The sequence below is a fragment of the Bubalus bubalis genome, chromosome 1 (assembly GCF_019923935.1).
Source record: "Bubalus bubalis isolate 160015118507 breed Murrah chromosome 1, NDDB_SH_1, whole genome shotgun sequence".
NCBI lineage: Eukaryota > Metazoa > Chordata > Mammalia > Artiodactyla > Bovidae > Bubalus > Bubalus bubalis.
The window spans coordinates 98,545,114-98,562,695 of NC_059157.1; the positions used below are offsets into that span (position 1 = coordinate 98,545,114).

At 38.5% G+C, this 17,582-nt stretch overlaps 1 protein-coding gene across 3 annotated transcripts in view; it reads right to left on the reverse strand.

The window, feature by feature from the left end:
- Positions 1–17,582, reverse strand: part of MYH15 (myosin heavy chain 15) — a 124,566-nt gene that overhangs the window by 84,002 nt on the left and 22,982 nt on the right. For all 3 annotated transcript variants that reach the window (XM_025283513.3, XM_044941531.2, XM_044941522.2), the window contains exons 5-11: positions 16,386–16,565; positions 15,160–15,292; positions 11,186–11,253; positions 10,288–10,375; positions 6,641–6,758; positions 5,608–5,731; positions 2,478–2,614 (exon numbers count right to left, since the gene is read on the reverse strand). In XM_025283513.3, coding sequence (XP_025139298.3) covers positions 2,478–2,614; positions 5,608–5,731; positions 6,641–6,758; positions 10,288–10,375; positions 11,186–11,253; positions 15,160–15,292; positions 16,386–16,565 — 848 coding nt within the window. The remainder of the gene's footprint in view (positions 1–2,477; positions 2,615–5,607; positions 5,732–6,640; positions 6,759–10,287; positions 10,376–11,185; positions 11,254–15,159; positions 15,293–16,385; positions 16,566–17,582) is intronic.

Sequence of the window (17,582 nt, forward strand, 5' to 3'; positions counted from 1 at the left end):
TGTTAATTGCTCAGTCGTGTCTGACTCTTTGCAACCCCATGGACTGCAGTCGACCAGGCTCCTCTCTCTGGGGTTCTCCAGGCATGAATACTGGAGGGGGATTGCCATTCCATCTTCCAGGGGATCTTCCTGACTCAGGGGTCAAGCCCCTGTCTCTGGTGTCTCCTGCACTGGCAAGCTGGTTCTTTACCACTAGTGCCTCCTGGGAAGCCCAACCATGTAATTATTTCATAGATGCAAAAAAGGAATTTAATCATTTCTTGGTAAACATGATTAACAAAATAAGATGGCACAAATGTCCTCTATATAACATTTCATATCTACAAAAAAAAATCTATGGAAAACATGATATTAAGAGGAAAATTATATCTTCCCCCAAAGTCAGAAATATGACCCAGTTTGGCAAGTCTTTGAAATTGAAATGCTACAAGTTGGTGAGGATATAGAGTCATGGGACTTCTATAAACTTCTGGTAAAGAGTAAAATGAAAAGCATTTTGGCGACATCTCATAAAGCTGGAGCTGTGTATAGCCTAAAACCTAATATTATAATTCATACCTACAGAAATGCCACTCAAAGTGTGAGCCTTGGCCAGCTGCTACCTACATACTATCAGCCATTGCACCAGCACTTTGAGTCACACCACCCTCAAGAAGGCTTCCCTTATAAGGGAAAGAATCTGCCTGCAATGCAGGGGATCCGGGTTCGATTCCTTGGTTGGGAAGATCCCCTGTAGAAGGAATGGCAACCCACTCCAGTATCCTTGCCTGGAGAATCTCATGGACAGAGGAGTCTGGTGGGTTACCGTCCATGGGGTCGCAAGAGTCGGACACAACTTAGCGACTAAACCACCACCACCACCACGCTCAAGAAACTCTTGATTATGTGCAAGGGGAGACATTTATAAAAATATCACTGCAGAATTGTTTGTAATATAAAAAATTATAAATAAGATTACTTGAGCTGGCAAGTGGATAAATAAATTGTAGTATATTCATACAACAGAGTATTGTCCAACAGTTAAGATCAATAATCTAGCCATAGATTTATCAATATCAACTAATTTCAAAACTAGTACTGCGTGTAAAGAACAAATTTTAAGATAACAGACACACAATGTTTCCATGGAGACTAAAAACTTGCAGAATCATGTAACTTTTTAAGGATATCTGCATATCTCTGTAGAACTTGGATCAAGGGAGAAATACACAAGGGACTTCAACTGTGTCTGTTTATTTATTTTTCAGAATATATTGTGAGTAACTATAGAAAAATGTTACATCTTTTTCTGTTTTATATGTGAAACATGAATGAAACAGAGTGACAAACATGAATTCAGGATCTGGGGAGCTAGGAATAGGACCTGGATCAAGGAAGAAATACATGAAAGGCTTCTACTTTGTCTATTAATTTAATTATTTATTTTTAAGTTGTGAGGAGTTGCAGAGAAATTGTTAGGAATTGATATACTTTGATGACAGCTCCATGAGTACACATTATAGTATTTTCTCTATTTTTTATGTTTGAAATATTTCATAATAATTCTTTTAAAGTCATTCTTTAAATGTCTAAAGTCATTTAGACAGGATGGATAGTAAATACCTCATTTTAGAGATGAAGGACATGAACTGAGAAAATTAAGAGTCTCATACAGGTTTATAAAACCTGTCACAGAAGTCATATCTCCTGATCCCTGAACTCTCATAAACTCCCATACCATGTTGGATACTATATGGGAGTCATGGAAAACTCTTAGGAGATGTCTCTCTGATATCTCTGATAATGTAATGGTTTCTCTCTTCTTTGGGGAAACAGAAGGAATTAACAACTGTCAGGTAAGCAAACCATACCAAGACCTGTGGACCTATCTACAGCAAAAAGTAAATATGACAACCACAGAACCCCTTGCTCAAAATCCCTTTGTTTGGAGCTTGCTTTTCCATAATTCTATTAAAGGATTAACAAAACCTACACTCAGTGTCCAGAGGTGGTGATAGATGTCCCTAGTGAACCTGCCTGACTTGAAGTAAGAGAGTTATGGTTACATGCCACCAAGAGTCAGTTTCTGACCCAGGGGATGCTGTAAAGTGGTCAGAAAACCTACCTGCTTTACAGCAAATTTCCCCACAGAGTTGGCTGTGAGATGCCTGCCAGCCCTTCTAGGTCTGCTTCTGTTTTGAATTATGAGTCACACCACTCTCAGAGAGCCAGACTTTGCCAACTATAAAGAATCCCTCCAAAGGGAAGACTGGAAGCAATGCAAGAAATATCTGAATTATGCTTATTCTTAGTTAGGGTAATAAAAGCCGTTTGTGCTCTGTTTGGTGTTTCATAATTTTAAAAATTTCACATTAAGTCCCAGACTAAGCAAAGGTGGCCGAGCTCTTTACCCTGACTCATTATAAGGCAGTGAGAAGTCGCCTGGACTGAGGCACACTGTTGCTCTAGCAGCGGGGGTGCAGGGTGGGATATCATACCTCTCTTCCAGAAGCCTTTGGAATTTGATTTGCATCAGTTTTCCCCGTACTCTGGCTTGGAATAATGTGAAGACTTTTGATAATCTCTCATCTCTCATGGCTTCCAGTTTGCTCAGAGAGCCAGCTTTTAAAAGCACCTAAAAGAAATGTCAGATGTCAGTTCCAGTCCTAGTGGGCATTCAGTAAATGTCTATTGAATGGCCATATGAGCAACTAATGTATTTGATGATCAGTTCTATTTCTTGTTAATTTTTCATAAAGTGTAAAATGTAAATTCTAGAAAGTTTGGTTTTATAAACCTAAAGCTTGCCAAAGCAAAAAAACTTCATTTAATCCTGTGGTTGTATTCCTTAAGAACTTAGACTGTCCTCCTCCTGATCTATTAGCTATGTCTAGGTTGTTTAAGGAACTTGGTTTTAATTTTAAGCTAGGCCCAGGCAGGGGTCTGCACACTTTATCTGTAAAGTGCTAGATAGTGAAAATTTTTAGGCTTTGCAGGCCACACTCAGTCTCTGTAGAACCTCTACTCCCACACCCACTCCCTCCCTTCTCCCCACCTCCTCTATCTGTGCCTCCTCCTCTTCTTTCGTTTTTCTTCCTCTTTAAAAATGCCAAATCATTTTTAGCAAGGGGGCCATATAAAAAATAGGCCATTGATATGGTCCTTAGGCCATAGTTTGCTGACCACTGCCCTAGAGAAAGTCACCTTCATCTTAGACAATAAAAAAAAATACACATAATTTTTTTTTTTTTTTTTAAGAATCATTAGTAAGGGTCAGGATGAGGTGAGTGAGGTACTTAAAGCACAAATGTTAAGGAAGCACTCACTTTCAGGGTTGTACAAGTCAGTACTTATACCACCCTACGAGTGAGTGCTGCCTCAGATTTTGTGCTTTAGGAGGCTCTCTCAATTCATGTTGTGTGCTAAGTCACTTCAGTCATGTTGGATTCTTTGTGACCCTATGGACCACCAGGCTTCTCTGTCCATAGGATTCTCTAGGCAAAAATATTGGAGTGGGGTAGCCATGTTCTTCTCCAAGGGATCTTCCCAACCCAGGGACCAAACTCAAGTCTTCTGTATTGGCAGGTGGATTCTTTACCACTGGTGCTACCTGGGAAGCCCCTCAACTCATAATAGTCCTAGCCTAGGTAAGCAGTACACAACAAAAATAACTAAACATACAAGGAAGCAAGGTACCAGGAGTGAAAATCAGCAGAAACAGGTACTCAAAATGTAGGAGTTGAGTAACATTTTATAAGCATGTCCAACAGAGTTCTTTTTCTGTAAGCTCTTTATCATACATCCTCCAATTCTCCTTTAAATAATCTGGTCCTTATATGGCTTCCCCAGTGGCTCAGCAGTAAAGAATCTGCCTGCAATGCAGGAGACACAGGAGACTCGGGTTTGATCCCTAGGTCAGAAAGATCCCCAGAAGGAAATGGCAACCCACTCCAGTATTCTTGCCTGGAGAATTCCATGGACAGAGGAGGCTGGCGGGCTACAGTCCACGGGGTCACAAGAGTCAAACATGACTAAAGCAACTTAACGTATGGATATCAGCAGAAACAACCTGATACTGTCAGGTGAAAACCAAATGTGTTAGCGGTTTCCCAAAATATGTGCATCTGCCAAAATCTGCAAGATGAAGCAGAATTTAGTGAATCACATTTAAGGAAGTTAGCTTTGGACTAACGTTTTGGATAGTAGGGTTGATCTTACTGTTTTTAGTTACTCAGTCTTTCAGAATTAATTTCCTGAGAGCATACTTATGGATGAATCTGTTCACATGCAGACAGGCAGTTATCTCCAGTAAGTTGATTAAATTTTGTCTAGCTCTGATGTATATAAACATTTTTTATCACCCTGAAGTTGATTCATTATTTTATATCTTGGCACAAACTTGCTTAGATAAGTAATTATAAAGATGTATTAATAAATATAATCAAGGCCATCATTAAAAATCTACAAACAATATACGCTGGAAAGGGTATGGAGTAAAGGGAGCCCTCTTTTGGGGTGGGAATGAAAATTGATACAACCACTATGGAGAACAGAATGGAAAGTCCTTAAAAAACTAGAAATGAAATTATCATATAGCCCAGCAATCCCACTACTGGTCATATTCCCTGAGAAAACCATAATTGAAAAAGACACATGTACCCCAATGTTCATCGCAGCACTATTTACAATAGCTAGAACATGGAAGCAACCTAGATGTCCATTGACAGAGAGATTAATAAAGAAGTTGTACACAAGGGAATATTACTCAGACATAAAAAGGAATGTATTTGACTCAGTTCTAATGAGGTGTATGAACTTAGAGCCTATTATACAGGGTGAAGTTAAGTCAGAAAGAAATAGACAAATATCATATATTAACGCATATATATGGAATCTAGAAAGATGGAACTGATGAATCTACAGCAGGGCAGCAAAGGAGATGCAGACAGAGAGAACAGATTTGTGGATGCAGTGGAGGCAGGAGAGGGTGGGCTGAATTGAGAGAGTAGCACTTAAACATATACATTACCATAGGTAAAATTAGATAGCCAAGGGAAACTTGCTGTATGATGTAGGAAGTTCAAATCCTGTGTCCTGTGACAACCTAGAGGGGTGTGATGGGGTAGGAGGTGGGAGAGAGGTTCAAGAAGGAGGGGACATATATATGTGTGTGTCCAGTCACAAAGTCGTGTCTGACTCTTTGCAACCCCATGCACTTGTAGCACACCAGGCTTCTCTGTCCTTCACTATCTCCCAGAGTTTGCTCAAATTCATGTCCATTGAGTGATACTACCTAGCCATCTCATGCATATACCTATGGCCAATTCAAGTTGATGTATGGCAGAAACCAACACAATATTGTAAAGCAATTATCCTCCAATTAAAAATAAATATATAAAAATGATAGAGCAAAACAATGTAATCAAGGCTAAGTTTCAAAAAGCATTGACTTTCAAATTTTCTCTCTCAACATAGCCAAAGTTTTCACTCTCAACAGAGTTCTATTTGTATTATTTGTGGTCACAAGAGCTGTAAAAGCCTTATAATTGCATTTTCATGGGTATTTTAAGATATACAGATTTTCCTCCCACTCTTTTCCAAATGCATTCTTTGTGGTTCTCTGGTTACCTTAGTAATTCCAAAGCGGTACTGGGTATGGTCTATCTCTAAGGAGTCAAGTAATTCTTCAGCTGCTTTTCTGTTGCTTGCAAATTTGCTCTTTGGAAACACCCTTGGGTTCAGAATGTAGTACCTAATTTAAGTAAAGAATAAATCCTGAGGTCAGGGGTGCAAATAAAGAATAATTTGGACAAGTAAGGCAAAGGGAAGTTTATGTATATATATATAAACTTCCACCTCTCCTATCAATATGTTCAATTTTCACAAAACTCTTGGCAATAATAATGAGGATACAAGCAATAATTCTTTCCTTTGGTATAATAGTTTATACTTTTCATAGTGCTGTCGAGACCACCTCACTTGATTTTATGCTCAAGAGGAAGAAGGGAGAGAATGGAGTAGGGATCAGAGGAAAGACAAAGAGATAGGCTTAAGTGTCTCTAAGTACAGATAAGGACACTGAGAAGCAGAGACATTAAAGAACTTTTCCAGGATTCCCTCGTCCTAATGGTGAGTTGGTGGAGAGCTAGAAATATGCTTCTTAATACTGACACAGGTACTCTTTCTACTCTACTATACTTTGCTCAAATTAGCTTGATGACTTATAATTGACACTTTTAGAATTCAGGAAATAGAAAGCAAAAATACCTCTCTTGCCTCCTGCCGCATACCCTGCTGGCTTTCTGCCTTTCACAGGCTCTGCTAGGAAAGAAACAGCCCGCTTGGATGGCAGCTACGATTAAGTACCAACAACATTTCAGAGATTCAATTCAGCCTCTGTATCGTTCTTCTCTATATATTTCTTCTATATGTGGGTCTATTATCCAGTAATAGAGATTTAAGGATATTACAGCTACATGCATGTTGGATTTAAGGGGAAATAATAATGGAACTCTGTCATCATATATCTCACCACCACCAAAACACATCGATCTGTAGTCTGGAGGATATCCACCAAACAAACAATGCATGCCTAAGCACTCAGAAAGAGAAGGGGGAAAAAGAAATGCTCCAGGCTTCTTGAATCCCAGGATGTGTTTACCTTTGCTTAAAATCAGCATAGAGCAGTCGGTGTGGAAAACCTTCACGGCATATCGTGATCCCTTCTAAGACACCATTACAGCGCAGCTGCTGTAGAACCAAATAAGGGTCCATTACACCTGAAGAAAGAGGTTCACCATGAGTCCATGTCTAAAATGATGGTTACCCTAGATTTTGTCCTAGTTGCTGCATCGTGGATTAAAAGAGTCTGAATCTGGTGTTCTCTACTTGATAGTTAAAAGGACTCATTCACTGTCAGCCTGATGGCTCTCAAAGTCCCCACCTATAATGCAGCAGTCTCTAAGTAGGATTTACCTGGGATGAATCCTTTAGCTCACAGTTAGTCAAGATTATATAAGCAAATGCTCCTAGAAGGTGAAAAAATACATTTTTGTCCTAATGTAAATGGCCGGTATAACATCCATTTGCCAGTCAAAAACCAACTAGAGTGGGGATAAAACACAAACGAGAACTGGCACCTCCAAGTAGGAAGGGGAAGGGATTACAAGAAGGGAGAATGCAAAGAAAGGGGAAGGTAAGCACAGCCACAAAATTCTGTTTCCTGTTTCGCATTTGGGAAGAACTGGCCACACCCAGCCTACATTCTCTTCTGGTGATCTTGAGAAAACTTAAGTTGTGTTCTAAAGTACAAGCCTTCCGCTAGTACCCCTTTGTTCCTGAGATGAAGCCCACTAGAGCTGCAGCTGCAGTCTCTGATAGAAGCCTTTGAAAAGCCAACCAATAAGCCATTGTATCTGGCTCTCAGTAAGACATCTGGAAGAAGCCAAATGGCGCTCTCCTAACAAAGACCTGCTAGAATGTTATAAGGAAAATGGGAATGAGATGATTTTCTGCTTCTGTCCAGGGTCACAGAAATAAACGGTAGGACATATATCCATAGTCCTGTACTCCCATCCCTGTCACAGACAGAAAAAGATCATCTGTGAGAAGGAGCGAAAGCCGAGTTCTGTGACACAATAGCATCAGGCATGCTTATTCCCTTTAAGGACATATGAAGAACTTTTCTGATTAGATAATGAAGCTTTTCTTATGACTTTGTCTTAAGAATTAAAAAAAAACAAACCCTGCTGATATCAGAGCTGGCTCGATGGGAGGCAACTCTAATAGGTAACAGAATTGCTTCAAAATAGAGGCAGCTAATTAGATTCCTTGCTAGATGGAAGCAGTGTCCCTAGATGCATTCAGAAACCCAGCTGATGAGAAACAATAAGGCAAAAAACATACAGCATGAATGAACATAAAGTGTTTGCATTGCAAAAACTCAAACTGCAGCATCATTGTTTAGCATCACACTTGCCCCAAACAGGTCACAGACTGTCAAGATTGGGGTCTTAATTACAGGATGTTAATAAAAATGCAAGGTTTTGCAGAACCTCAGAAATCAGGATCAGCAACATCTGGCTACCTAATCCAAGGATGATTAGCGCTCTGAAGACAGTAAGTGCTTGTCACATACACAGCTTCGAGGCTGACAGCCTCCAACCAAGCTCCATAAAAGCCAGTAATTCAAAAGAGAAGGCTGGGAATCTTCAAATCCAAGAAGTAAGGAAAGCAATCCCTGTAATTAATATCTGTAAAAACTTTGCTTTGTTAATTAAAACATAAATAATTCACCACCACCTACCTATCTCATGACCCCACCCCAGCACTATCCACTCATTAAAAAGTGTCCACTACAAAAGCCAAGAAATGGAAACAACCTAAGTGTCCCTTGATGGGACAGCTAAAAGAGATGTGGTATATATGTATAATGGAATATTATTCAGCCATATAAAAGGAAGATATCCTCCTATGTATGAAAACATAAAAGGACCTTGAGGTCATTATGCTAAACAAAATAAGCCAGAGGAAAGACAAATATCATATGATCTCATTTATGATTCTAGATATTTTCATCCTAAATGTCTTTCCTGAAAGCATTCCTCCCACTGGTGTTTTCATTGTATGACTAATTGGCCATGCAGCAATTTTGCCATAAAAGATAAAATAACTGGTTTCAACTGGCTGACAGTCTGGTTTCATTTCTCCATTGACACAGTACTCTCATTCTCATATTACATGAATCTGAAAGAGGCCGGGGGCCTCCACAGTGCAGAGTTGAACCCACATTTTCCATAGAACCTGGAACATCTGCCAACAGACATGTGACAATATGCCAAGAACAAACAGTAGTGTGGAAAGCTTTCACAACATGACACAAAGCTCGGTTACAAATATCTATTTTAGTACTTGTATTTAGTGACACCTCTCTCACTGAGGGAAGAAATTTTTGCAAAAAATAAAAAGTGTAGTGCAGAACAAAAAGATGAATCAACAAGCCAAAAAAAAAAAATGTATAATGAACTATGAACAAAGACTTGGAAGATAAATGGTTAGGTTCAACCCACAAAGTAAAATCAGTTATGTTTGCAGCATTGCCATGGATCTATACACATTTTAAGTAATTCAAATATTTCATATTTCACAATACAATGTTTTTAATTTTATTATTCATTTTTCATGTTTAATTATATTCTTTTAATGTCTCTCATTTTTTTGTTGTTGTTTTATCTTTTATGACAAAATTGCTTGATGGCTAATTGGTCCTGTAGGTGAAAGTTTGCTGCAAAAATGCTTGCGCAAAGGTGTTAATAGCAAAGAAGCCATGGTGAAAATATCACTCACTTATACCTGGAATCTTTAAAAAACAAACAAATGCATAAAAAAAGAGATTCAATTTTGTGGTTACCAGAAGTAGGGGAGGGGAGGGGAAATTGGATGAAAGGTCATCAAAAGGTGTGAGCTTCCATTTTTAACATAAATAAGTCTTAGGGGTGGAATGTGCACCATGATGACTACAGTTAACACCGCAGTATGGTATACTGAACATTATTAACAGAGTGAATCCTAAGAGTTTTCATCACAAGGAAATGTTTTTCTCTTTGTTTTGAAATCTATAAGACATGATGGATGTTAATTAAATCTATAATCATTTCATAATGTATACAAGGCAAACCATTATGCTATATACCCTAAATTTATAAGCATTGCATGTTAATTATATCTCAATAAAATTGGAGAAAAAAATAAAACATTTTAAAAAAAGTATCTACTGCCCAGGAGTACATAACTAAAGAGATGGGTACTATTAAGGAAAGGAAAGATAGTAGTATGATGAAGCAAGACTAGAGGGAGTTCTTAACAATTAGAAATAGATTTAGAATCTCTCTTTATGGTCAATTTAGATAATTTAGACCAAATGATTTCCTTTTTGCTGAAATATCCACCTTAATCCCCTAATTGATTATTCAATTCCTTTTTTTTATACTTTGCCCTTGTAGACAATGGCATAGAAGCTCATCCACATTTTAGCATGAAATTCAAGGAGGAATTTAAATGATAATATCAAGTATTCTAGCGTTACCCAATTGAGTCTGCTTTGTGAAATCCTTCTGCATGTCCACCTGAATCTTAATTCAAAGACAATCTTGAGGAAGTTTTGAAAAACTCACTTTTAACTTATTTTAGTTTTCTTTATTAAAATCTACACTTATATAAAAGAGACTGGTGAATGCTTCTTTGAAAGACATTCAACATAGCTTAAATCAAAAGAATTTCCTAGTGTGGATTACAAAGAAATCTACTTACCTGGTGTTTTGTTCACATTGGGATTTATGCATCTCACAAAATGAGGTGCAGTTGATTTCAGCTTAGTCATTAATTTATTTAGGTTTTCCTAAAATGGAGAACATAATCAACACAAAATCACTTCGAAATCACTAAAAAGTCCAATCCACCTCACAAGAGTCTCCACAATGATCAATTTAATCTTAAAGTCAGATACAAACCAACAAAGAAATAATGAATTCAACATTTTTCCCTGCTTACCAAAATACATTATTTTCTTCCTATGACAAGTCAATATTTATCTAACTGTTCTGTTGTGAATCATATCTACCTGTTTGGTAGCAATTTGGTAGCAATAATTTATGGAAGGGCAATAAAATAACTTGAAGAAAGAAATTGTTTCTCAAGTATTCTGTCTGTAAAAATTTTATCTTCATCTGGAAGCAGAATCTGAGATGGAGCTTCTGGTTCAAGAGATTTATCTGGAGAAGGAGGGAAGCCAAGCAGGGCAGGGGAAGAAAAAAGCAATGGCATGGACTCAGTTTAGTCTGAGTCCTGCAAAAGCTCTGAACATAAATGCACCAATTATACTACAGTTGGTATCTCCTTGAGGCAAGGGAGGGACCAAAGTCTTTAGGGGCAGGGAAGGAGATTACTTAGCTTCCCATTCTGGCAACTGTGAGTTGTTATGAGCCTATACTTCCATCAGTGGTAAGATGAGTGCCAGGCTGATAAACAGGATCTAAGTAGGAGATAAACATTGTCCACTAAAATCCATAAATACCAAGATAATATTCAACTTTTCCAACTTGGTTAACTTCAGATACTTTATCCTCATAAGAAGATGTAAAATTACAAATAAGTAATGTATGCAGATTGTGAAGTAGCTAATATATGAATAGATACAATTAAAAATTACTTTATGCAGAGATGCAACCATTTGGAACGAAGCTCCTTTCTTGCGTTTCTTCTCCCCAAACTGTAGAGCTAAAAAAAGAAGAAAAAAAGTACTAAAAAGGCTCCTTTTTGTCACATTATCAAACCCTGTTGATGAAAGCATAAATGTGTCAAAGTTCTAGAAGCAATAAGGCAGTGTCTACAAAAGCTTTAAAAATATTTATGTCTCAACACAAAAGTCTATTTCAGGTGCTTTTTCTCAAAGAAATATCAGGCAACTGTGCAAAGATACTCACTGAAGCATTGTTTAGTCATTACAAAAATATTAAGCAAAAATTTAAATGTCAACAATAGGAGATTGGTTAGTTAAAGTATAAAAAAAGAGTATGAATACCATGAAACACTGTGATCTTTTAAAATGATGGTGCAGATCGATATTACTGACCTGGAAAGATTTTTAGGATTTATTTTGAGAGGAAAAATTAGGTTACAAAATAACTGTATATTATGATCCTAAGCATATATATGTGTGTGTATATATATATATATATGTGTGTGTGTAGTTGTATTATATTATGGCTGACTATATACATAAAAAATGTTGGGTACAGAGTATACTAAAATGTTAGCCATTGTTATCTCTCTCTATGACATTATAGGTAATCTTTATTTTCCTCTTTTTAGTTTCTCCATATTGTCTTTGGGGCAACATTCATGCATTATTTTTGTAATTTATAAAAAACAATCCATCCCCATTTTCTTGAAGCAAACAAATCTATGCTAAGCCAAATTGTTTTACAAACATTTGTGTAGTGCTAATTCATTAAGATGTACAAAACCCATAAGCAATCTGGAAAAAATGGGCCAGCTAACAACATAAGAAACTGATAAAATACTCTCTAGCTGGAGCAACAGCTGAGGCAGGGATCAGAGTTTAGTCACTGATGTCCTCTTGACATGCTCCATGCCCTCTAAAGGAATCACTTGACTTCCTCGTGCTTTCACTTTTTTTTTTTTAATTTTATTTTATTTTTAAACTTTACAATATTGTATTGGTTTTGCCAAATATTGAAATGAATCCACCACAGGTATACATGTGTTCCCCATCCTGAACCCTCTCCCTCCTCCCTCCCCATACCATCCCTATGGGTCGTCCCAGGGAAAGGGAACGCTGCTGCTAAGTTGCTTCAGTTGTGTCTGACTCTGTGCGACCCCATAGACAGCAGCCTACCAGGCTCCCCCGTCCCTGGGATTCTCCAGGCAAGAACACTAGAGTGGGTTGCCATTTCACTTGACTTCTTCATGCTTTCACTTTTTATCCAGGGAAAGGGAACGCTACTACCTCCCATTTATTGTTTTAAAGAATTGTAGCTGGTTTACAGTACTTGGATTCTCCAGAAGAAAGTATGGTTATTATGAGTAATTCAGTGTTTGGATGAGTCAGAAACTTGGAGGCAAGTGTTTTCCAGGGGTCCTAAAAGAATTATGAAAAAGAATATTCTGGACAATTCTCTTCTAGTTCAAAAGAACACAGCACACCCTGAAGAGTCAGAAGATAATTTTCTCTCTCAAACCACTCTCTGATTTCTTATGATCAGAGAATTACTCATCTGGGAGCCATACATTTACATGGTCACAATTTATCAAACTTCTCAGAAGTACTTTAGAAGCTATTAGAATCAGGCAAATGCACTGCCTGAAGATTTTCGGGGTCCAAATACAATAGCTGCCATTTCTCAATCTCCTCTTGAGGTGGGCCCATGGGATTTCAGACATGCTCCTAAATTACGTCATCATGTGCTTTCAGAGCTGGGAAGTGCTAAATTTCTCCATTCCCTGACTAAGTTGATCAGGAATCCCAAAATAGGTGACAGGGGACACCTATGGAAGCTGGGAGTAAGACAACAGGAGGGTGAGAATGTCAGAAAGTGAGAGGACACCACACTTAAAGAACACTTTGCCCCATTGCCACAAGGGCATTTGAAACCTGGTTGGCCAGATTTTGTTGTTGTTGCTGTTCAGTCACGCAGTTGTGCCTGACTCTCTGCGACCCCATGGACTGCATCATGTCAGGCTTCCCTGTCCTTCACCATCTCCCAGAGCTTGCACAAACTCATGTCCATCGAGTCGGTGATGCCATCCAACCATCTCATCCTCTGTCGTCCCCTTCTCCTGCCTTCAATCTTTCCCAGCATCAGGGTCTTTTCTAATTGGTTGACTCTTCACATCAGGTGGCCAAAGTATTGGAGCTTCAGCTTCAGCATCAGTCCTTCTAATGAATATTTAGGGTTGATTTCCTTTAGGATTGACTGGTTTGATCTCCTTGCAGCCCAAGCGACTCTCAAGAGTCTTCAACATCACAGCTCAAAAGCATCAATTCTTTTTTCACAAGGGCATCTAAAACAAGGTTGGCCAGATTTTTTTTTATTTTCCCATAATTTTCATTTTTCAAAAGAAAAAGGAAATACAAGTGTGTGCATCTGACTTTTTTAAACCAGTGTAGACCAACCATGTTTGAATTCTAGGTTCTGCTCAGGGGCTGCCAATCTGGACTTCTGCTCTGAACCATGGTGCAGGCAGTAGTCCACACGTGAGGCTGATGGCAGCAACCTGGGCTTTGTGTCCTCAAAGGCTTCGTGTCACACTGCAGAAGTCTGAATCAGATCCTGAATCCAGGGAGTCTTGTCCATCTCTCTGTTTTGTTTGTTTCCAGAAGACAGTGAGAGTGAAATAGGCATGAGACTAGTAAGCACAAGTTCTGTTTCTGACCTCAGCTTTGCAATTTAATAGTGTTAAATCAATGAAGCAAGCAGGCTGTCAGATTGGGGTGGCTCCAATACTGTGGCAGCCTGTGTAAGCAAACCAAACTCTATGCCTTGGAAAGTCTCAAGGTTACAAAATTGAAACTAAGGACAACCAATCACAAACAGCCACTTGGGCTTTAGATACAGTTAATCACTAGTTTCCTCATTTTGCTTTCACCTTTTCTCTATAAAAGTCTCTCCTTGAGCTCCTGTGGGTGGAATGCCCTTAACCCATTCTGGTTTGGTGCTGCCCAATTCAAATTGCTTTTTGCTCAAATAAACTCTTAAAAATTTTAATATGCCTGGGTTTATCTTTTAAAGGTAGATTTGTGAGATCTGAGGGTGCTGTTTAATTCTTCTGTACTTGTTCCTGTAAGATAGGGAGAGATTTCCTGGAAAGAGTCATGACAAGGATTGAGTAAGATAACGTATCTAGAAAAGTTTGGAAACTGCTGTTGTTGTTTGTTGTTTAGTCGCTAAGTCATGTCAAATTCTTTTGCAACTCCATGAGCAGCAATCTGCCAGGCTCCTCCATCCATAGGATTTTCCAGGCAAGAATACTAGAGTGGGTTGCCATTTCCTTCTCCAAGGGATCTTCCCAACCCAGGGATTGAACCCATGTCTCCTGCATTGGCAGGCACATTCTTTACAACTAGGGTACCTGGGAAGTCCTGCTTTGTAAATTACAAACTACTAAACAAGATTAGTTGTTAGTTGGTCAACAAGTATTTATGGAGTGGCTGCTAAACAGGCATCTGTTACATGCTTGAGGCCACACTTGAACAAGTGAGACATAATCTCTGCCCTCATGAAGCTCATAAAAATTCCATTACTGCAATATAAAAGCACTGTGAAGGAGATTTCCAAAATATTTGGGGATATGTATTAAAGGAGCTTGTTATTTCCCAAAAATCATTCATCAAAACATGGTTTGCTGCTCTCTCTTTGCAACTTTGTTGAGTAGAAGATAAAAGCAGGCTGGAGCAGTCTCCTTGAAATCTATCTACCTTAGAGCACTGTTTCCCCGAAGAACCACCAGCCTGAGGACGAAAAGGCTAATAAGAGGGGATGACTCAGGCCACGGGGAGCAGACACACATCTCTCAGGAAAGAAGCCAGGATTTTTATAAGCGCTGAGGCAGACGTGGGCTCCATTCTAAGGCTGAAAAATTGAGGAAGATTGTTTGACTCACCAGTGTTGGTACTGATGTAATTTTCAAAAAGGTTTGCCAGGAGTCTGTTGGATGACTTCTGAAATATAGCCACCACTGTTTCATTAAGAAAGTCTTTGTTCTTTTCAAGCCAGCCACTGATGTTATAAGGCACCTTTGGAAAGGCATGTAGTTCAGGTAACAAAAAAGGAAAATGCATAAGTTCCTTAGCAAATTATGTAATTCTTTAAAAAAAATCATACATTGTGTATGTCATGTGAACTTAAATCAGTTTAATGTAACAGTACTTAAAAAATACTCCAGAAACCTATGTGCAACCCAAAGAGCTTCTCAGGCTTTACCATTTACACTGTGGAAAAAAAGGAAGAGAAAGGGAGGGAGGGAGAAGAAGAGGCAGGGAGGGAGAGGAACACTAAACCAGAGGGGGTGGAAGAAATAGATGGTGTTTCCAGGACAAACAATTCACATCAGCCCTCCTTCATATAGGCAAAAGTAGATGGAATAAAACAACTGCCTCTGACACAAGGTGAGCACTCCATAAATTCTATAGCATTTCACTGTAAATATTATCATAATTAATATTCAAGGATATCAAAGAAGAGAGTTACAAACATATCTAGGTATAATTGGCAGGTCATTTTTAGGTCGAATATTATTTTATCCTTTATCAGTTCTCTTTCTTCCACCCAGAATCACTGACCAGAATCATAAAAGCAGAATGAAAGGGCACAGGCATGTATGTGAACACACACACACACACACACATATACCCCCAGTGGGGAAATGAGGTGAGGGAGTGAGGGGCATTAGGAATCTTTGTTGGTCATAGTTTAGAGACCATTACCTCATAGTGACTCTTTATGAGAGAATTAAAAAAAAAAAAACTTCAGTAAAAAGATCAGTTGAAATCACTCATTCACACAATGTGCAGTTGAAAGAAAGGATGAATAAGGAAAAGCCAGTGCCTTTGATGGTCTCCGAGACTTTCTGAAACTGTCTTACTTTGAATTGGGTGAGAGAGTCTTTTTGAAATTTTTGACCTCTGTTATTATAGTATGGTATTTCATTTCCTAAGTACTAAAAGTCTACACCAACTTTTTTGGGGAACTGAGATTTATTTTGTTCATCTCTTCATTTAATCTAAACTTTACAGATATATTTACTTACATATTATCTAAAAATTTGGGCTGAGTACATTTGAAATAGAGGCAAGATAATTCAGGGCTGAGGGTCTAGAAGTAACCTACCACTCCTGCATAATGGACAAGTTCAAAGTCAGCTTCATATTTCTTCTTATTGTCAGGCTTGGGCTTCTGGAAATGAACTGACTTTCCAAAATGGTTGTCAAAAAGTTTGGTATTGAAAGTCACATCTGTAGCCTGATGAAACATACATTCTTCTTCGAGGATGGAAAAGATGCCCATTGGCTGCTTGGAGATACAGATGAACAGTAGATGAAAAAACAAACAAAAAAAATACTAATAAACAGTATTTTCACTAGGGGATGAGTGTAATTCTTTCCCACAAACCTAATTAGTTGACAAGGGATCTTCACTACATATAACTAGACCATCATCCATTCAATGAATATGTATTAAATATCTACTAGGTACTAGACACCAGCAGGAGCTGTCAATGCAGCCACGAGCCACATACACAAAGTATCTGTCCTCGGGGTGTTTAGTGGAGCTGACCGACAATAGACAGATAAACTCTAAATAAATAATTTAGTTTGCTATAAGCACCCTGAAGAAATCATGCAAAGTAAAGAGAGAGAGAGAACGACAGAGGCTATGTGAGAACTCTTTTAGTAGGCGAGTTCAGTAAAACCTTCTGATCTGAATGAGAAGAGCAAATCCTGAGAAGACATGTATACAAGTATTTTGGGCGGAAAAATGAAGAGTGCAGAGGCCCTGAAGCAGGAGCACTCTTAGCAAGTTGGAGGTCCTGCCAAAGACAAGTGTGGACTGAGCAGAACTAGTTGGAGATAGCGTGTGGAAAGAGAGGGATGCAGTACTGGAGCCTAGAGGCTTTCCAGGCCATGGAAGGACATTTGGATTTTATTTTAAAATGAGAGGCCTTTGGAGATTTTTTACAGTAAAGTGATTATGATTTAATTAATGCTTAAAAAGGATTGTTTGTTTTGGTTGGCAAAGAAAAGCCTATTGGCTAATCCTGACTGTGGTCTCTATTGGAAAGCCAGTGAGCAAAAAATGGTTTTTACATTTATAAAGGGTTATTTAAAAAAGCAAACAAGAAAGGATATGTGATAGGAAATAGAGGACCCAGTCAACAACCTTTGTCTCTTAAGGGCCTTACAGTAAAGCTCTTAGACTTTGTGGGCCACAGAGTCTCTGCTGCTCCCTGCCATCAACTCAGCCATTTCAGTCCTGAAAGCAGCAATGAATGTGATGATGTTGCATTCAAACTTTATTTCCAAAAAC